Below are 22,011 nucleotides of genomic sequence, written 5' to 3'. Positions count from 1 at the left end.
GCTGATATTTGCAAAAGCCTGCCGCTTTTCAGGGCACACAATCTCCGCTGCCTTCATCATGCATGTTTTTACAAATTCACCCTCACTAAATGGTTTTGAAGCCACTGCGATTTCATTAGCAATGAGGTAGCTAGCTTTCACTGCAGCGTCACTGATGTCTCGGCTGTGAGTAAACACAGACTGCTGTTTCTTCAGACCCGCCAACAGTTCATTCACCTTCTCTCATCTCCGCTGTCCTTGAAAGTTGTCATATTTGTCGGCATGAAGACTCACATAGTGGCGACGAAGGTTATATTCTTTCAGCACTGCAACATACTCTGAACACACCAAACATACAGCTTTCCCATTCAATTCCGTGAATAAATAGGATGACAATTTTTCTTGGAACACTCTGCACTCTGCGTCCACTTTTCTCTTTTTTGACAGAGACATATTGGGGCAATGAGGGTGCCAAAGCACATAATGTTAAAAGTAGAAGCCGTAATAAATATCGCGGGCAAAACAAAGTAGCTCATTGGCTGCACGTGCTTGACCTACTTGCTCTGCCCCGGTATAAACAGTTTGCTTAACACAATTGCTATTGCGCCATCCAGTGGACGCAATTGGAACAGCAGTTTATTTTATTGAAAATTTGCAGCGCATTTTTATACTTTACAATTTTTTTTTTTTTTTTTTTTTTTATATATATATTTTTTCTAAATCATCTCGCGGGCCGGATTAAACCCGTTTGCGGGCCGGACGTTTGACACCCCTGTTCTAGACGATTCTGTGCTTCCAACATTGTGGCAACAGTTTGGGGAAGGCCCTTTCCGGTTTCAGCATGACAATGCCCCCGTGTACAAAGCGAGGTCCATACAGAAATGGTTTGTCGAGATCGGTGTGGAAGAACTTGACTGGCCCTGACCTCAACCCCATCGGACACCTTTGGGATGAATTGGAACGCCGACTGAGAGCCAGGCCTAATTGCTCAGCATCAGTGCCCGACCTAGCTAATGCTCTTGTGGCTGAATGGAAGCAAGTCCCCGCAGCAATGTTCCAACATCTAGTGGAAAGCCTTCCCAGAAGAGTGGAGGCTGTTATAGCAGCAAAGGGGGGACCAACTCAATATTAATGCCCATGATTTTGGAATGAGATGTTTGACGAATACATGTCCACATACTTTTAGTGTATATGTGAGTGATTTAGCTGCTGTGATTCTGTCATCCACAGGATTCAAAGTAGGTTATGTTGACAAGAAGGCAACCAATGAAAGGATAGAAATGGGTTACCATACTTGATACACTGTGTGAAGCATGACTTGTGTTTTTTGTTTTAGAACTCTGGATGTTTTAAGCTACAATGTTTCTTTATTTTTTTAAGAACAAAAGCATGAACACTGAACCAACTTCTATATAACATAGCTCCTACAAACTTTATACAGTTTGATTTTGTCTTATAAATATTTCTTTTTGATTCAAATGTTAATATTGTTATATTCATGATGATCAACTTTTATTTGTGTTTTTATCATTTGTCAAGAAGACCTTACTGACAACTGAAGCACTAGAATTGTATTAATTATTTTGCAAATAAACTTTGTACAGTGTATAATCAAGTATTAAAGTGATGATGAGATCATTAACTTAATTTTGAAATATTTATATGGAGGCGTTGACCCATGTTTGTAATAAAAGAAAAGGCCCTTATTTTTTTATTTTGATTCATTTATTTTTGGGTGAAAACAATTTGTACAGTTTAAAACAGTTTAAAAGTAGAAATCCAAGAGGATATCACATCAAAGTGTTAAATACACTTATTTCCAAAGTGTTTGTCTGACTGTTATATTAATTTATTTTTATATGTGGAGATCTTGTTAAAGACATAGTGATCATGTGCGTATGCTAATCACTAAATCACCATATTAGCAGTCTCTTTGTAGCCATTGTGGAATTGCGAGCTAGTTAGCTGTGTGCTAGAAGAGGGACAGAAGCCATACTGTTACATATCCAACATGTAGCAGCTGTCGTCTTGACGTGACCATTAAAATGGCTTCATGGAGAGGAAGTCTCGCGTTACCATACCCACAAATGTGCGTCCTAAATTGCACCCTAGTCCCTATGTAGTGCACTACTTTTGACTAGGGCCCATTCGGCTCGGGTAAAAAGCAGTGCACTATATAGGAAATAGGGTGCCATTTGGGATGCATCCCAAGTCTCAGTAATCACTCGGCTATTTCCGAACGAACATGAGGAAGCCTGGATATTGAGGTTAGTGGACAGGAGGCCAAGACCACCACCGTTTGGGCACAAAGCTACAATTCTCATTATTGTCCTATAACCTTTAACCTGGTAACCTCAATTCGAATAACATTCTATAATCACTATGCTTCTTTTAGTTCATTTAGACCCGACCAGTTGTCTTAGCTCAGTGTATGTTGTTGAAATATCCTAGCAATGCTTTGGTGGTAACATGATTTGGATGTGATAATAATAGCAGAGAGAGGCCCCTGCCTGGCATCACTGAGCTGGCATCACTTGAGAAAGATCTATAGTTTAGTGGACACACGCTCACACACACTCTGGGGAACTGAGAACTTACACTGGAGCCACTTCTCTACAATTAAATGAGATACTTGGATTTTAATTGGACTGAATTGAATCAAAGTGAATTGATTGAGTTGAACTGAACTGGATTGGATTGATTGGACTGAAATGGACCCTTGCTGAGTAGTCTGGATTGGATCAAGGTATACAGACAGGATCTCTATGGGATGAGCTGCTTGTTGTTTATATCATGGAGAAGACAGGCCTAATGGAAATACTCTTCATTACTTTCAATCACAACGTCACTTTTCTAGGTAGGTTTTCCTTTCCGCCATGTGGACATACTGTATGTTAATGGACCTGTAAATGCTGTATGTATGGGATAGTTAATGTTACTAACATAAAGCTTTTTTTCCATGAGTTTCTAACACTATAATCATGTTTGTTTTACTTTACTTGCAATGACTGATATGTGGTTGTCTTACCTACCTTAGTTGATTGCACTGACTGTAAGCTGCTCTGGAAAAGAGCATCTGCTAAATGACCTAAATGTAAATGGTTAAATGTGAGTGAATATTTAATTGATTTGCTGTTATTGCAGGGAAGACATGGTTGATCTTGATGGTGGTCCTGAGGTTACTCATCTTCCTGTTCTCTGGCTATCCTCTCTTCCGGGACGAGCAGGAGCGCTTTGTGTGCAACACCATCCAGCCAGGCTGCACCAACGTCTGCTTCGACGGCTTTGCTCCCCTCTCCCTCTTCCGCTTCTGGCTGTTCCAACTGATCATGCTCTGTCTCCCTCACATGATGTTCATCTCTTATATCATCCACAAAGTATCGTCAGCTCTTCGTATCGGGGGGAACTATTTATCTGGAAGCAGAAGTCAGGCCAGAGCAGGCTCTCTGTGCACCCCTCTACACGCTCTACCAAAAGGAACACCTAACTTTCTAAGTGTCTATCTTATGGATGTGATACTGCGGATTCTGCTGGAGGGAGCGTTCAGTGCCGGCCAGTACTACCTCTATGGCTTCTCTGTCCCCAGGAGCTTCCAGTGTTATGAATTCCCCTGTACGTCCATGGTGGAGTGTTACGTGTCCAGACCCACAGAGAAGACCATCATGCTCAACTTCATGCTGGGGGCTGCCTCCCTGTCTCTTCTACTGAACTTGGCAGATCTGGTGTGCTCTGTGCAACGGATGGTGACACAGAGGACCAGGAGAAAGGAGCTTGGGGGAGAGTTGAAGAAGGAGGGCAGACTGTTCATGAACGGTGGGGTTGGAGAGGACATGGAAGTCCTGTACAACCAGAACCACAGCACCCCCAAAACTGTCCTCAAGAGAGGACAAAGTTACATTGACAAACCAACCTCGAATGGTAACCCAAACGGTGACCTTTCACACAGAAGAGTCAGAATAAATGATGAGACTCGCGTTAGTGTGGCTGCCCCACCACTGCAGGGGAGCAGGCTGCCTCGGAGGCAACCGCCATTTCAGCCCATACCTATGGGGGCTCCATCAAGCGGTCACTTCGTTAATCCCAACCACATCTCCCGTTCATATTCCGTCCCTCTCTCCCGGCGGTTAGAGAGAGACCCAGTAGTAGTGTCACGCCAGTTTACCCCCTCACCAATGTACAGTGGTCGGAAGCATGGCAAGTACACCATGGTAGACGCAACACTCCTGGAGCAGCATTATGATAGCGCAGAGTCCCGTGATAGGCTCCTGGATGAAGTCAACCTGCAGGAAGCAAGGGGCTCCTCAAGCTCTTCCAGTGATTCTTCTTCCTCATCAGATGCTCAATAAAGTAAATTTTTATGTAGACCTATGTAATTCTATTCAAGGCCGCAACACAACAATGGGAGAGCTGTCTTTTTTAGTTCAACAACTTTGATGATTTACTCATTACTTACACTTGAATTATTTTCCCCCCAAAATGTAATAATAGGCTACATTGCATTTTGCTGTTGTGACTTTACACTTTCAGCTCTACAAACAGAATGTGTTCACTGTATGTGTTAGCTAACAGAATTAGAATGAGTGATTCAATTAATGCCAGTTAGTTGACCTTCAAGAACAATGATGGCCGCACTCAGCTGTTGTTCAGCTCACATGGTCTTTCATTGGGTTCACGAACAACAGTCACGACTTCCGCCGAGGCTGCCCCCCCTCCTGGTTCGGGCAGGCTTCGGCGTTTGTCGTCACCGGAGTACTAGCTACTGCCGATCCCATTCTCATCACTCCACTTGTCATGTCTTGTCAATCACACACACCTGGTGCTCATTCCCCTAATTAGTATGTGTATAAGTGTTCCCTCTGTTCCCCTTGTCTTTGTGAGTGATTGTTTTGTTGTGAGAGCATGTAGCTCGGTTGAGCTACATGTCACTGTGTTATTGCCAAGGTGGATGTTTTCCCTTGTACAGTTTAGTTTGACGCTTGGGGCGTTTGATTTATGCAAACAGATTAAACTCTGGACTTCTGTATTTTACTTCCTGCGCCTGACTCCTTCTTTCACACCTCGTAACAGAATCACTCACCTGATCTTCCACTTGGTGGAACGAGCAAGCCCTGATCTTCTGGGCACACACGTCACCCTCCTCTGGTCATCCAGGTATCGGTCGTACAATGCGCTGCCTGACTGAGAAGTACTGGTGGCCTACCTTGGCTAAGGACGTGAGGGTGTATGTTTCCTCATGCTCAGTGTGCGCCCAGAGTAAGGCACCTAGGCACCTCCACTCTGGTGGGGGGTTGTACTCCCCGATGTCAGGCAGAACCCCCGTCCCTGGGTCCGGATGGTTACTGTGGATCATGATCACCTTGGTGATGTCCACCTTGAGAAGAGAGAGGTTCAATCAGCACTTCATTTACTATAGATATTAGGGTGGCAAAATGTTGGATTTTTCCCAGTCGTCGGGTGAGGTTGTGTCTCTCTCTGGCGGGAGGTAAGCTTGGCTTATATGGCTTATATGGTGTCGAGTAACGCTTAAATCATGTATTTAGATTGTAGTTAGGTATTGTAGGTAGTTATTGTAGGTAAGTATTGTATTCGGCTGAGCCCGGTGAAGCACGAGGCTAGCTAACCCACTACCTGGACTAGCTAGCGGGTAGCTACTGGTAACTATTAGCAACTGTGGATAGTTGTTTCACGCTTGAGAGTACCTGTAATTACGCCAGCTAGCTGCCTACCATTCAGCTGTTTTTCTAACCTCATTGTCTGAAGCGTTAACGTTAGGTAGTTAGTAGCTACTGTGCTCGAAATGTAGCTAGCTTGTTGCTACCTGGATAGCTACTAAACAATAGCTGGAACGACCTAGCGAACAGACGCGAACTGGCTGAGTCGATTCAGTGGCTAGCTTTGAACTTGGCTAGCTAACAGTAGTTGCTAGGGGTAAGTTATAACCTACATTTGTGTTTTGTTTTTACATACTGGTAACCAGAGTCGTTCAAGGGAATTCGGGACATGGGTGACTAGTTAACATTTAGCTTGGCTCTCTCTGTGTGTTGGTGCCGTGGGAGGAGGGGTTTTTTCGTTGGCAGAAAGCAATGGCTAGCTAGTATGCTAACTATTCTAGCTAACTAACTGGCTGAATAAGTTGACGACGGACTCGCTCAAGCTGTCGGGACTAACCCACAACGTTAGACACGGACACGAATGACCTGCTTGGCGTGTTGACACACTGGTGGTTTGTTGTGGCCGAGTATTGGTGCTAAACCGTGTTGTTGGAGGCTGGCATGCTAGCTGGCTGTGGCGTCATAGGATTCGGTGCCCTGGACGGTTTTCACAGAAGAATACTGTACCAAGTTAGCTAGCTGAATAAACTAAGTTAGTCTATTCCTAGAAAACATTGAACCGCTGTAGTTTACAACAATTATTGTTTCTGAGGTGGAAGTTGGGAGAGTTATATTTGGGTGTTTCAGTGAAACGTAAGTGAGGGGGCCCCGCTCTCTCGCTTTCCCAGATGTTTAGTTCATTTCATTCCGATCTCCTTTGCATTATTGTAGCCATTTTCTGTAGCCTGTCAACTATGCGTCTGTCTATCCCTGTTCTCTCCTCTCCGCACAGGTTATACAAACGTCTCACACCGCGTGGCTGCTGCCACTCTAACCTGGTGGTCCCTGCGCGCACGACCCACGTGGAGTTCCAGGTCTCCGGCAGCCTCTGGAACTGCCGTTCTGCGGCTAACAAGGCAGAGTTCATCTCAGCCTATGCTACCCTCCAGTCCCTCGACTTCTTGGCACTGACGGAAACATGGATTACCACTGAAAACACTGCTACTCCTACTGCTCTCTCCTCGTCTGACCATGTGTTCTCGCATACCCCGAGAGCATCTGGTCAGCGGGGTGGTGGCACAGGAATCCTCATCTCTCCCAAGTGGACATTCTCTCTTTTTCCCCTGACCCATCTGTCTATCTCCTCATTTGAATTCCATGCTGTCACAGTCACTAGCCCATTCAAGCTTAACATCCTTATCATTTATCGCCCTCCAGGTTCCCTTGGAGAGTTCATCAATGAGCTGGACACCTTGATAAGTTCCTTTCCTGAGGATTGCTCACCCCTCACAGTTATGGGTGACTTTAACCTCCCTACATCTACCTTTGACTCATTTCTCTCTGCCTCCTTCTTTCCACTCCTCTCCTCTTTTGACCTCACCCTCTCACCGTCCCCCCCTACTCACAAGGCAGGCAATACGCTTGACCTCATCTTTACTAGATGCTGTTCTTCTACTAATCTCACTGCAACTCCCCTCCAAGTCTCCGACCACTACTTTGTATCCTTTTCTCTCTCGCTCTCCTCCAACAGTACTCACTCTGCCCCTACTCAGATGGTAATGCGCCATCGCAACCTTCGCTCTCTCTCTCCCTCTACTCTCTCCTCTTCCATCCTATCATCTCTTCCCTCTGCTCAAGGTTTCTCCCTCCAATCTCCTGATTCTGCCTCCTCAACCCTCCTCTCCTCCCTTTCTGCATCCTTTGACTCTCTATGTCCCCTATCCTCCCGGCCGGCTCGGTCCTCCCCTCCTGCTCCGTGGCTTGACGACTCATTGCGAGCTCACAGAACAGGGCTCCGGGCAGCCGAGCGGAAATGGAGCAAAACTAGACTCCCTGCGGACCTGGCATCTTTTCACTCCCTCCTCTCTACATTTTCTTCCTCTGTTTCTGCCGCTAAAGCCACTTTCTACCACTCTAAATTCCAAGCATCTGCCTCTAACCCTAGGAAGCTCTTTGCCACCTTCTCCTCCCTGCTGAATCCTCCTTGTCCTTCTAGACCTGTCTGCTGCCTTTGATACTGTGAACCATCAGATCCTCCTCTCTACCCTCTCCGAGTTGGGCATCTCCGGCGCGGCTCACTCTTGGATTGTGTCCTACCTGACAGCTCGCTCCTACCAAGTGGCGTGGCGAGAATCTGTCTCCGCGCCACGTGCTCTCACCACTGGTGTCCCCCAGGGCTCAGTTCTAGGCCCTCTCCTATTCTCGCTATACACCAAGTCATTTGGCTCTGTCATATCCTCACATGGCCTCTCCTATCATTGCTACTTAGACGACACACAACTAATCTTCTCCTTTCCCCCTTCTGATAACCAGGTGGCGAATCGCATCTCTGCATGTCTGGCAGACATATCAGTGTGGATGATGGATCACCACCTCAAGCTGAACCTCGGCAAGACGGAGCTGCTCTTCCTCCCGGGGAAGGACTGCCCGTTCCATGATCTCGACATCACGGTTGACAACTCCGTTGTGTCCTCCTCCTAGAGTGCAAAGAGCCTTGGCGTGACCCTGGACAACACCCTGTCGTTTTCCGCTAACATCAACGCGGTGACCCGATCCTGTAGGTTCATGCTCTACAACATTCGGAGAGCACGACCCTGCCTTACACAGGAAGCGGCACAGGTCCTAATCCAGGCACTTGTCATCTCCCGTCTGGATTACTGCAACTCGCTGTTGGCTGGGCTCCCTGCCTGTGCCATTAAACCCCTACAACTCATCCAGAATGCCGCAGCCCGTCTGGTGTTCAACCTTCCCAAGTTCTCTCACGTCACCCCGCTCCTCCGCACACTCCACTGGCTTCCAGTTGAAGCTCGCATCTGCTACAAGACCATGGTGCTTGCCTACGGAGCTGTGAGGGGAACGGCACCTCCGTACCTTTAGACTCTGATCAGTCCCTACACCCAAACGAGTGCATTGCGTTCATCCACCTCTGGCCTGCTGGCCCCCCTACATCTGCGGAAGCACAGTTCCCGCTCAGCCCAGTCAAAACTGTTCGCTGCTCTGGCACCCCAATGGTGGAACAAGCTCCCTCACGACGCCAGGACAGCGGAGTCACTCACCACCTTCCGGAGACACTTGAAACCCCACCTCTTTAAGGAATTCCTGTGATAGGATAAAGTAATCCTTCTACCCCCCCTTACCCCACCCCCCCAAAAAAAAATATATATATTGTAAAGTGGTTATCCCACTGGCTATAAGGTGAATGCACCAATTTGTAAGTCGCTCTGGATAAGTGCGTCTGCTAAATGACGTAAATGTAAATATAAATGTAAGCTACAACCTTTACCAGTTCCACAACGACCATGGTCTCACCTGAGTATTGATTTTCTCACTGATCTTCCCACCTCCCAAGGTAACACCACGATCCTGGTCGTTGTGGACCGCTTTTCAAAGTCCTGCCGCCTCCTTCCTCTGCCCGGTCTCCCCACGGCCCTACAAACGTGTTTACTCACGTCTTCCGGCACTACGGGGTACCAGAGGATATAGTGTCCGACCAAGGTCCCCAGTTCACGTCTAGTGTCTGGAAGGCGTTCATGGAACATCTGGGGGTCTCGGTCAGCCTGACCTCTGGTTTTCACCCCGAGAGCAATGGGCAGGTGGAAAGGGTGAATCAAGATGTGGGTAGGTTCCTGCGGACCTACTGTCAGGACCGGCCGGGGAAAGTGGTCGGTGTTCCTGCCATGGGCAGAATATGCTCAGAACTCTCTCTGCCACTCCTCCACTAACCTAACACCCTTCCAATGTGTTTTGGGGTACCAACTGGTCCTGGCACCGTGGCACCAGAGCCAGACCGAGGCTCCTGCGGTGGCTGACTGGTTTCGGCGCGCGGAGGAGACTTGGGATGCTGCCCACGTTCGCCTCCAGCGCGCCATGCGTCGTCAGAAGGCCAACGCTGACGTCACCGCAGGGAGGCCCCGGTGTTCGTACCGGGGGATTGGGTATGTGTCTCGACCCGGAATCTGCCCCTCTGCCTGCCCTGCCGGAAGCTGAGCCTGCGGTTTGTGGGGCCGTTCAAAGTCCTGAGGAGGATAAACGAGGTGACATAATTGTTGTTACTCCCCCCTGATTACCGTATTAACCCCTCGTTTCATGTGTCTCTCCTCAGGCCGGTGGTAGTTGGTCCGCTCCAGGAGTCTGAGGTACGGGAGGTTCCTCCACCTCCTCTGGACATTGAGGGGGCCCCGGTGTACTTGGTACCTTCAGTATCTCGTGAAGTGGGAGGGGTACGGTCCGGAGGAACGGTGCTGGGTCCCAAGGCGGGACATCCTCGATCCCTCCCTGTTGAGGGATTTCCACCGTCGCCATCTGACTCGCCCTGCTCCGCGTCCTCCTGGCCGTCCCCGAGGCCGGGGTCGACGCACTGCTGGAGCCGCGCGTCGGGGGGTACTGTCACGACTTCCACCGAGGCTGACCCCCTCCTGGTTCGGGCAGGCTTTGGTGTTCGTCGTCACCGGAGTACTAACTACTGCCGATCCCATTCTCATCACTCCACTTCTGTTCCCTCTGTTCCCCTTGTCTTTGTGAGTGATTGTTTTGTTGTGAGAGTGTGTAGCTCGGTTGAGCTACATTTCACTGTGTTATTGCCAGGGTGGATGTTTTCCCTTGTACAGTTTTGTTTGACGCTTGGGGTGTTTGATTTATGCTAACGGATTAAACTCTGGACTTCGGTATTTTCCCTCCTGCACCTCATCACAACAACAGTCAGACATGATGAGTCAGGGCATGTCAGTCTTAAGCCAATGCCACTGGGAGAACTGGGTACCAGGGTGGCAGGTAGCCTAGTGGTTAAGAGCGTTGGGACAGTAACCAAAGGTCGAATTCCTGAGCCGACTAGGTGAAGAATCTGTTGATGTGCCCTTGAGCAAGGCACTTAACCCTAATTGCTCCTGTAAGTCACTCTGAATGAGAGCGATTTTGTACGTTTGCCCACTGACAAAGAAATGATCAGTCTATAATTTTAATGGTAGGTTTATTTATACCGTGAGAGACAGAATAACAACAACAAAATCCAGAAAAACGCATGACAAAAATGTTATAAATTGATTTGCATTTTAATGAAGGTAATAAGTATTTGACCCCCTCTCAATCAGAAAGATTTCTGGCTCCCAGGTGTCTTTTATACAGGTAACGAGCTGAGATTAGGAGCACACTCTTAAAGGGAGTGCTCCTAATCTCAGTTTGTTACCTGTATAAAAGACACCTGTCCACAGAAGCAATCAATCAATCAGATTCCAAACTCTCCACCATGGCCAAGACCAAAGAGCTCTCCAAGGATGTCAGGGACCAGATTGTAGACCTACACAAGGCTGGAATGGGCTACAAGACCATCGCCAAGCAGCTTGGTGAGAAGGTGACAACAGTTGGTGCGATTATTCGCAAATGGAAGAAACACAAAAGCACTGTCAATCTCCCTCGGCCTGGGGCTCCATGCAAGATCTCACCTCGTGCAGTTGCAATGATCATGAGAACGGTGAGGAACCAGCCCAGAACTACACGGGAGGATCTTGTCAATGATCTCAAGGCAGCTGGGACCATAGTCACCAAGAAAACAATTGGTAACACCCTACGCCGTGAAGGACTGAAATCCTGCAGCGCCCACAAGGTCCCCCTGCTCAAGAAAGCACATATACATGACCGTCTGAAGTTTGCCAATGAACATCTGAATGATTCAGAGGAGAACTGGGAGAAAGTGTTGTGGTCAGATGAGACCAAAATGGAGCTCTTTGGCATCAACTCAACTCGCCGTGTTTGGAGGAGGAGGAACGCTGCCTATGACCCCAAGAACACCATCCCCACCGTCAAACATGGAGGTGGAAACATTATTCTTTGGGGATGTTTTTCTGCTAAGGGGACAGGACAACTTCACTGCATCAAAGGGAAGATGGACAGGGCCATGTACCGTCAAATCTTGGGTGAGTACCTCCTTCCCTCAGCCAGGGCATTGAAAATGGGTCGTGGATGGGTATTCCAGCATGACAATGACCCAAAACACACGGCCAAGGCAACAAAGGAGTGGCTCAAGAAGAAGCACATTAAGTTCCTGGAGTGGCCTAGCCAGTCTCCAGACCTTAATCCCATAGAAAGTCTGTGGAGGGAGCTGAAGATTTGAGTTGCCAAACGTCAGCCTCGAAACCTTAATGACTTGGAGAAGATCTGCAAAGAGGAGTGGGACAAAATCCCTCCTGAGATGTGTGCAAACCTGGTGGCCAAGTACAAGAAACGTCTGACCTTTGTGATTGCCAATAAGGGTTTAGCCACCAAGTACTAAGTCATGTTTTGCAGAGGGGTCAAATACTTATTTCCCTCATTAAAATGCAAATCAATTTATAACATTTTTGACATGCGTTTTTCTGGATTTTTTTGTTGTTATTCTGTCTCTCACTGTTCAAATAAACCTACCATTAAAATTATAGACTGATCATGTCTTTGTCAGTGGGCAAACGTACAAAATCAGCAGGGGATCAAATACTTTTTTCCCTCACTGTATATTTCAGTATGTTGTGTATCCCTTCAAATTTGTGGATTCGGCTATTTCAGCCACACCCGTTGCTGACAGCTGTATAAAATTGAGCACACAGTCATGCAATCTCCATAGACAAACATTGGCAGTAGAATGGCTGAAAAGCTCATTGACTTTCAATGTGGCACCGTCATAGGAAGCCATCTTTCCAACAAGTCAGTTCGTCAAATTTCTGCCCTGCTAGAGCTGCCCCGGTCAACAGTAAGTGCTGTTATTGTGAAGTGGAAACATCTAGGAGCAACAATGGCTCAGCCACAAAGTGGTAGGCCACACAAGCTCACAGAATGGGACCGCCAAGTGCTGAAGTGCGTAGCACGTAAAAAATAGTCTGTCCTCGGTTGCATCACTACCGAGTTCCAAACTGCCTCTGGAAGCAACGTCAGCACAAGAACTGTTCGTCGGGAGCTTCATGAAATAGGTTTCCATGGCAGAGCAGACGCACACAATCCTAAAATCACCATGCGCAATGCCAAGTGTCGGCTAGAGTGGGGTAAAGCTCACCGCCATTGGACTCTGGAGCAGTGGAAGCGTTCTCTGGAGTGACGAATCACGCTTCACCATCTGGCAGTACGATGGACGAATCTGGGTTTGGCGGATGCCAGGAGAACGCTACCTGCCCGAATGCATAGTGCCAACTGTAAAGTTGGGTGGAGGAGGAATAATGGTCTGGGGCTGTTTTTCATGGTTCGGGCTAGGCCCCGTATTTCCAGTGAATGGAAATCTTAACGCTACAGCATACAATGACATTCTAGACCAGGGTTCTTCAATTCCGGTCCTGGAGGGCCGAAACACTTCTGTTTTTTATTTCTACCTGGTAGTTAATTGCACTCACCTGGTGTCCCAGGTCTGAATTAGCCCCTGATTAGAAGGAGAGGATGAAAAACAGAGGTGTTTCGGCCCTCCAGGACCGGAATTGAAGAACCCTGTTCTAGACGATTCTGTGCTTCCAACTTTGTGGCAACAATTTGGGGAAGGCTCTTTCCTGTTTCAGCACGACAATGCCCCTGTGCACAAAGCGAGGTCCAAGAACTTGACTGGACTGCAGAGAGCCTGACCTCAACCCCATCGAACATCTTTGGGATGAATTGGATTGCCGACTGCGAGCCAGGCCTAGTCGCCCAACATCAGTGCCCGACCTCACTAGTACTTGTGGCTGAATGGAAGCAAGTCCCTGCAGCAATGTTCCAACATCTAGTGGAAAGCCTTCCCAGAAGAGTGGAGGCTGTTATAGCAGCAAAGGGGGGACCAACTCCATATTAATGCCCATGATTTTGGAATGAGATGTTCGACGAGCAGGTGTCCACATACTTTTGGTAATGTAGTGTATCTTGTCCAAAGAAAGTGGTCTCTTGGAACAACTTACCCTAGGTAGGTGGGTGATGGTGTCCTGTGGCTCTGGGTGATGGTGCTGGTAGGTCAAAGTTTAATTCATGGAATGGGGTTGTGGTATATACATCTTAAATGTATGCCTACATTCAGATATACAGTGCCTTGCAAAAGTATTCATCCCCCTTGGCGTTTTTCCAATTTTGTTGCATTACAACCTGTAATTTAAATTGATTTTTATTTGGAATTCATGTAATGGACATACACAAAATAGTCCAAATTGGTTTAGTGAAATGAAAAAAATAAGTTGTTTAAAAAAATTCTAAAATATAATTAATGGAAAAGTGGTGCGTGCATATGTATTCACCCCCTTTGCTATGAAGCCCCTAAATAATATCTGGTGCAACCAATTACCTTCAGAAGTCACATAATTTGTTAAATAAAGTCCACCTGTGTGCCATCTAAGTGTCACATGATCTGTCACATGATCTCAGTATATATACACCTGTTCTGAAAGGCCCCAGAGTTAGTTATGGACGCTCAAGTCTTCTGTTTTTTTTTGGTCTTATTTCTTGTTTGTTTCATAAGATAAAATATTTTGCATCTTCAAAGTGGTAGGCATGTTGTGTAAATCAAATGATACAAACCCCCCAAAAATCCATTTTAATTCCAGGTTGTAAGTCAACAAAATACGAAAAATGTCATGGGGTGTGAATACTTTCTCAAGCCACTGTAGTTGTCTGGGACAGGGATGTTGTTTCGATGTTCCAATTCGTAGGCAAGTTCTCTGCATTTGAGGCTACTAAGCCCATGAAACTGGTCCACAAGATTATTGGTATGTTTAGCAAGCTCAGACTCCATGTCATCAGATAAGATCTTTCATAGCCTCTCTTTCGCACAGGTATTTTATATTTAATTTTTGTCAGTGTACCTCTTCAATGACATTTAGTCTATTTTTTTTATCTCTTGCTGCTGCTTGAATGGACTTCTTCCCTTCTCTCACTTCCTTGGCTGCTCTCTCAATAACCTCAAGGGGGGCTAAACCCCTGCTTGTCTTCCATTTGTATAGACAGGGTATGATGATGTCTGCTCTGTAACAATAACAATGCACTATCTTGAGTTCATATGCATGACACACTGCTTAAAATGGACAAAATAGTAATCATAATTTGTATGGGGTATGGTGGCCATTGGCTCAATTTACCCCAAGGCAAATATTTTGACTCTATTAACCCATACAGCGCCAAGGATGCACTTTCATGCTTGGTTTAGGACCTCTTATTGTAGCTTATAGAGAACCCAAGTGATATATAAAACAATCTTAAAATGATCTACTTTGGTTTACATACAAGCATCATGAAACCTATAACACAATAAATTAATTTGACTTTGTGAAAATCTGTTTTTTGGACCTAACTTTTTCCATGTGGTTTCCTTCTTCACACACTCCATGAAATGATGACCTCTTCCTAAATATTTGGTCACATTATAACATTTCTGTATGGTTTCCTAGAAGCAAGAGGAGGCTCAACTAACCCTTTGGTTCAACTTTTCCCACTCACCTATATAGTTTAAAAAAAGTATTATTATTAATCAATTTAACTGCCATAGGGATTTATATAATCTGTTTTTTAAGTGATTGTACAGACTATTAAACATTTTAGGACACATGGGGCTGCCATAATCATTACCTTGTTTGAAATCCATTGAAACAACTGAGAGTCGAGTAAAGTCTGAGTAAGTGTATGCTGTTGTCTTTACTTCCCTCCTCTGGTCGATATATGAAAGTGCAGATACAAGAACCATTCTACCAGAGACGAGAAATGCTTAATGCATTTGAAAATGCCTATAGGTAGATATTTTTCCTTAAACTGTAACCTGTAAATTGTAACTTAATTATTTTAAATCCTTCTGTTATTTTCTGAATGTATTTTGCAAGCATGATGTTTGGTGTTCACATGGGAAAACCACAACAGTGAAAATAAGTCAGCTCCTACTCAACCTTATTGATCCACAGTTCAAATGCGTCCCAAATGGCACCCTATTCCCTAAATAGTGCACTGCTTTTGACCAGAGCCCTGTTCATCTGAAAATTATCCAACCCTCACTGGCCCTAGACGCTATTGGTACAGCACTCAGATCTCATGGTTGACAGAAACTAGTGATAGATGAAGTTAGGCAGAGAATTCAGCATTGAGCATAAGAGAACATCAAAAATATATACAAAATATCAACCTGGCCACAGGGCAATTCGTAAGATTTGGTACAAAACTCAGATCCCCTCCATTTAGTATGATACATTACGAATGGAATAGCGGTCGTACAATATCATTATATCATATGTTTTACCCGGTCATACAACGTCATACCAATTGGATGAAGTAATTTATAATACATCTTGGAGGACGTATAGTATTATAGGAGGACGTACATTGACTATCTCACAAACTCATACATACACACTTTCACGAACATGGACTGACGGATATAGCCATAACCTTTGACCTTTACAACCCTCACCTCTAGTCAAATTTTGAGTGATGAATGAACGATGTACGACCCTGTCTGAAGATATAGTGGTAAAGGAATTAGAGAGCCAGCTTAACTGAACAAAAATATAAACGCAACATGTAAAGTGTTGGTCCCATGTTTTATTTGGTGAAATAAAAGATCTCAAAAAATTTTACATCCCTGTTAGTGAGCATTTCTCCTTTGCCAAGATAATCCATCCACCTGACAGGTGTGGCCATAGCCGTGAGAAGTATGGGTGCTGAGGGTTCTGCAGCACCCTCTGAAAAATCAGAATAAAACAAATATATTAATAAAAAAAACATTTCTCACAAAAGTAGTGCACTGGGCCTTTAATAGTCCTGTATTAGCAGACCGATATAGCAGTCTGCAGCGCCAGCATGGGTAAAAAGATTTGTACAGCACCCCCCCCAACCCCGTCAGTGAAGAAAATCGCAGCACCCCCACCCCCAAACTACTTCCCACTGCTATGGGTGTGGCATATTAAGAAGCTGATTAAACAGCATGCTGGGGACTATAAAAGGCCACTCTAAAATGTGCAGTTTTGTCACACAACACAATGCCACGGATGTCTCAAGTTTTAAAGGGAGCATGCAACATTGTTTTAGAGAATTTGGCAATATGTCAAACTGGCCTCACAACCGCAGACCACGTGTAACCACGGCTTAACAAATCACACAATCACATGGACACATTAAATAATAGGGGTTGACATCAGGGCATAAAATTAACACCTGCCAAATACGGGTAGATTTAGGTATTGGCGGGTAAGAATGTCTATTTCACCAGCCACGTAGGAGGGTGGTCAATTTGCAGGGCTTTACAGTGCGAGCTTATTTTTGCATTTGCGAATAAAAATAGAGTCTAAAGTCAAGTATGAGCAGATGTGCGAGTTGACATTTATAGCAGACGGCGCAGTAGCTGTTTTCAAAGTATTTCTGTCATTTTCTTTCATAGGTGCTAATGGCACAAATAAATAGCTACATTGCCCGTCTGGGGACCTGTGCGCACTGTGTAAGCGTTAATATAATCATTTTTAGAGGCGCTGAGCACAGGCATAAAAGTTGGGTCTAATTTACTCCAAAAGCCAACAAAGTCTTTGTCTTCGTGTTTTGTTCACAAGCTCAGTTGTTTAACAACGTTAGTTTGAGTCTGCTACTTCTTCAACTGATAGCGAAGAGATGCTGTCTGCTTCTAAAATCTCACACAGACGCACCATGACATGGGCAGTGTTGCCAACTCCTCATCAAGGAAAGTAGTTATTGGCTGTCCTAAAAGTCGCTAAATGACGTCATCACTTAATTTGCATAATTGGCCATGTGCATGTAATTGTGATGGACACTGTAGGAGAGGGGAATAACGTTGTGGGAGAGACAAAAAGTGAGTAAAAAACACCCAAAATATGTTTAGAACTACAAATGAACTTTCTGTTGATTCTTTTTTTTTTTTTATGTCACAATTCCAACCCTCCTCCTTTATCCGGGCTTGGGACCGGCAAAAGTGACCCAAAAGAGACTCTGGCGGAGTTACTTATTTTTGTATTATTTGTATTATTATTATTATTATTATTTTATTTTTATTTTTTTAGTTTCGTTTTCTTAAGTTTGGTTTGGTTTTTAACCTAATGGTCCACTTAGGAGCCTACAACAAGTCCCAGTAAAACATGAACATTTTTAACCATAACATTAAAAAAAAAAAATTGTATACATTAACAATCTAAATGGACCAAAAAGAGACAATAGAAAAAACTGTCAATGGCAATGTGAGAAAATGATGGTAACTAGTCTGGCCCTAATTCAGGTTAATTGTTGTTGTTTTTCAGATCCCCCTCCTCACACACACAGGCTGTGCTGGCTCACAGAAAGAGTGGGTCGTCGTCATTTTGGTCAAGGCTCTCTATGGCAGGTTCACCAACTGAGGGAGCTGACTTAAATGAGTAAGCAGCTGATGTGCCAAAAAGCTGCAAAACATTATTAGGCAGCTGGTGCTCATAGCAAGCCTCACCAGACAGCTTCAGTCCATATCGAATGTACAGGATGGAGTTAAGGGTCTGCAAGGACATCCGATTTCTAAGTTTGTTTTTTACCACACTCATCTGGCTGAATACTCTCTCGACTTCAGCATTCGAGTGTGGCAAGGACAACACAGACACAGCAGCCATGGCAAGTTCTTGAAACGGGTTGATATCAGCTGCATCCCTGAACTTCCAAATCTCACTCCAGAAGCCCAGTGTGTTTTTTGTCTCATTCCATTTACTAAGATGGATGGCACGCCATTGCTGGACAATCTTGTCGATCTCTGCAGGGGAGTAGCCAAGGAGCTTGGCTATTTTTTCTATTTCTCCAGGGCTCTTATTGTACTTTAGAGTTTCCTCCACATTGAAAACTGACATGTACTGCAATGCTTCGATGTTGTCTGGCAGTCTCACCCTCAACTCATTAGTGAGGGAGATGGTGACGGCTACACACCGGACATTGTTTTCATCCTCAGGCGCAAGGTGGAGCTCAGCTGCCTTTGACTCAAAAAGGTAACCAAGGTACGGTTTGGGACTGATGTATCCATCTATTGGCCCTTTGAGTACATCAACATTTGCCAGTGGATTCAGCACACTGCTGCTCACAGACTTGATCAGGCTAACCAAGTTGTCAAGTAGCTTAAGAGGATCTACTTACTCTCCCTCAAAAGCCTTGATGGCCAATTGTACCTCACCCAGCACTGACTTCCAAAAAGTCAGATACAATATGTTTTGAGGATCACTGTACATGGAGTATAAAACCTCAGCCATGTAGCAGTGTTCACTGGACTGGGTGACTGCGAAATGCAGCCTAAGCTCCTCCCACTGGTCCAAAATGCGTGAAACCGCAGGTTCAATGGAGAGCCAACGTGTGGCACACACCTTGGTTATCTGTAAAGGTTTCTCCCCACAGTTGATGGTCTCATATATGGCCTTGTAGGCCTCCCTGCGCTTTGGAGACACTGAAAACCAGTTATAAGTCTCTCGTACCAAGTACTCCACACTACGGGGGATGGTGTCATTGGAAGCATGACTTACAGAAAGCTGTAAGAGTGGCACACACAGCGAATAAGAACCAGATCTTTGAGGCCATACTCCTCCTTCAGCACTTTATGGACCCCATTGTTAATCCCCGTCATAACAGAGGCATTGTCAGTCCATATCCCCAGGAGTTTCTCTTTTTTAAGAAAACACTTCTCGAGGAAAGCCACAACAGCACGGGCTATAGATTTGGCATCTCCTCCCACCAACTCAACAAGCCCCAGAAATGTTGATACAATTGTCTGCTTTGTGTCACTAAAGTACCTTATCACAACCCCCAGGTACTTAGAAACACTTACATCCGTGGACTCATCAAGGAGGAGGCTGAAACGCTGGTCACCCACATCTGCGACCAACTTTTTCAGAAGGTATGGTGCTAGAACACCATTAATCATTTCTGTGCACTTTGTCCTGTGCATTTTGAAGTGGGTAGCAGCAGTGGAGTCTGAGAAAGCAGTTTTTTAAACCATAAATGGCAGCTTGTTTTGGGTGGAACTGTTATAAGTCTTTGCCTTTTGAGTATGTTTTTGAATTGTCATGTGTTTTTTTACATCACTAAGTTTGGTGTAGAAATCAGCCTTACAATACAGGCTGTATGCCCGTGTATCATCTCCAATAAACGGCTTCAACCAGCCTTTGAATTCAGGGTTTGATTCCCACTCCTTTCTGTATTTTTGAGTGTACAGTTTAGACTGAGACATGATGAGCTAGCCAGCTAGATGTTTAGCTTATGTCACAGAGAGGCACACACACAGTGGATGAGGTGAGTAAGTGACTGAGGCTGTGTGAGTCAAATGCAGTGATTTATTTTTGTGCAGTGATTTATTTTAGACAAAAAACATTTTACATTTACATCAGCCAGCGGCGGCTTCCCGCATGCGTGATTCATTTGCAGTCTGGACGCGGAGGGGTGAACATCTCCTGCTCTGACTGCAGCTGAGAGGGACTGCTGCGCGAGGACTGGGCCGCCTGTGAGTGCTTTGGGACAGGGGTGGGGCCCACGGCAGCACCCGCTGCTCGTTGAGAAGAGTAAGAACGATACGTGCTTTCACGTCAGAGTCTCCAAAAGTCTCCAATAACACCAGAAAAAGTCGCTAGATTTGTCGCTAGTCGATTTTTTGAAAATGTGTCACTAGAAGGGTCTGAATACTCGCTAAATATAGCGACAAACACTGGCACATGACCCGAGTGGCTCCATTTCCATGGTAACCTCCTACTCTTAAAGGGGCAGCTGAACATTTTGTCTCTGATATTTTGGTTAAAAGAAATTTAGCAATATACCACATTACTTCTTACTAATACATTTATTGTTTTAGAAACATCACGAAGCATGGTCATCTGTTTTTTTGTGGTTTTTGATGTAATATTTTGGCAGAGATTCTGGGAGATTTTGGTTGATAGATTTTTTTATCTATACTGAACAAAAATATAAACACAACATGTAAAGTGTTGGTCCCATGTTTCATGAGCTGAAATAAAAAGATCCCCGAAATGTTCCATACGCACAAAAAGGTTATTCCTCTCAAATGTTGTGTACAAATGTGTTTACGTCCCTGTTAGTGAGCATTTATCCTTTGCAAAGATAATCCATCCACCTGACAGGTGTGGCCATAGCTGTGAGAAGTATGGGTGCTGAGGGTTCTGCAGCATCCCCTGACAAATCGGAATACATTTTTTTTTAAACATTACTCACAAAAGTTGTGCACTGGGCCTTTAATAGTCCTGTATTAGCAGACCGATATAGCAGTCTGCAGCGCCAGCATGGGCAAAACATTTTGTACAGCACCCCCCAACCCTGTCGACAAAGAAAATCGCAGCACCCCCACCCCCAAACTACTTCCCGCGGCTATGGGTGTGGCATATCAAGAAGCTGATTAAACAGCATGATCATTACACAGGTGCACCTTGTGCTGGGGACTATAAAAGGCCACTCTAAAATGTGTAGTTTTGTCACACAACACAATTCCATGGATGTCTCAAGTTTTAAAGGGAGCATGCAACATTGTTTTAGAGAGTTTGGCAATACGTCCAACTGGCCTCACAACCGCACACCACGTGTAACCACGCCAGCCCAGGACTTCCACATCCGGCTTCTTCACCTGTGGGATCATCTTAGACCAACCACCCGGACAGCTGATGAAACTGTGGGTTTGCACAACCGAAGAATTTCTGCACAAACTGTCAGAAACCGTCTCAGGGAAGCTCATCTGCGTGTTCGTCGTCCTCACCAGGGTCTTGACCTGACTGCAGTTCGGTTTCGTAACCGACTTCCGTGGGCAAATGCTCTCCTTCGATGGCCACTGGCATGCTGGAGAAGTGTGCTCTTCGCGGATTAATCTCGGTTTCAACTGTACCGGGCAGATGGCAGACAGCCTGTATGGCGTCGTGTGGGTGAGCGGTTTGCTGATGTCAACGCTGTGAATAGAGTCCCCCATGGTGGCTTTGGGGTTATGGTATGGGCAGGCATAAGCTACGGACAACAAACACAATTGCATTTTATCGATGGCAATTTGAATGCACAGAGATACTGTGACGAGATCATGAAGCCCATTGTTGTGCCATTCATCCGCCGCCATTACCTCATGTTTCAGGATGATAATGCACGGCCCCATGTCGCAAGGATCTGTACACAATTCCTGCAAGCTGAAAATGTCCCAGTTATTCCATGGCCTGCATACTCACCAGACATGTCACACATTGAGCATGTTTGGGATGCTCTGAATTGACGTGTACGACAGCGTGTTCCAGTTCCTGCCTACAGTGAGGGAAAAAAGTATTTGATCCCCTGCTGATTT

At 45.5% G+C, this 22,011-nt stretch overlaps 1 protein-coding gene across 1 annotated transcript; it reads left to right on the top strand.

Annotated features, from left to right (window-relative positions):
* Positions 1-1,811: 1,811 nt before the first annotated feature.
* LOC121581496 (gap junction delta-4 protein-like) lies at positions 1,812-4,663 on the top strand. Its single transcript, XM_041896995.2, has 2 exons — positions 1,812-2,836; positions 3,124-4,663. Exons 1-2 carry the CDS (start codon positions 2,773-2,775, stop codon positions 4,323-4,325), a joined length of 1,266 nt encoding a protein of 421 aa, XP_041752929.1. The 5' UTR covers positions 1,812-2,772; the 3' UTR covers positions 4,326-4,663.
* Positions 4,664-22,011: the final 17,348 nt, after the last annotated feature.

This window comes from Coregonus clupeaformis, chromosome 14 (genome assembly GCF_020615455.1).
Source record: "Coregonus clupeaformis isolate EN_2021a chromosome 14, ASM2061545v1, whole genome shotgun sequence".
Classification (NCBI taxonomy): Eukaryota; Metazoa; Chordata; class Actinopteri; order Salmoniformes; family Salmonidae; genus Coregonus; species Coregonus clupeaformis.
This window is presented reverse-complemented; position numbering and strand designations above follow the sequence as displayed.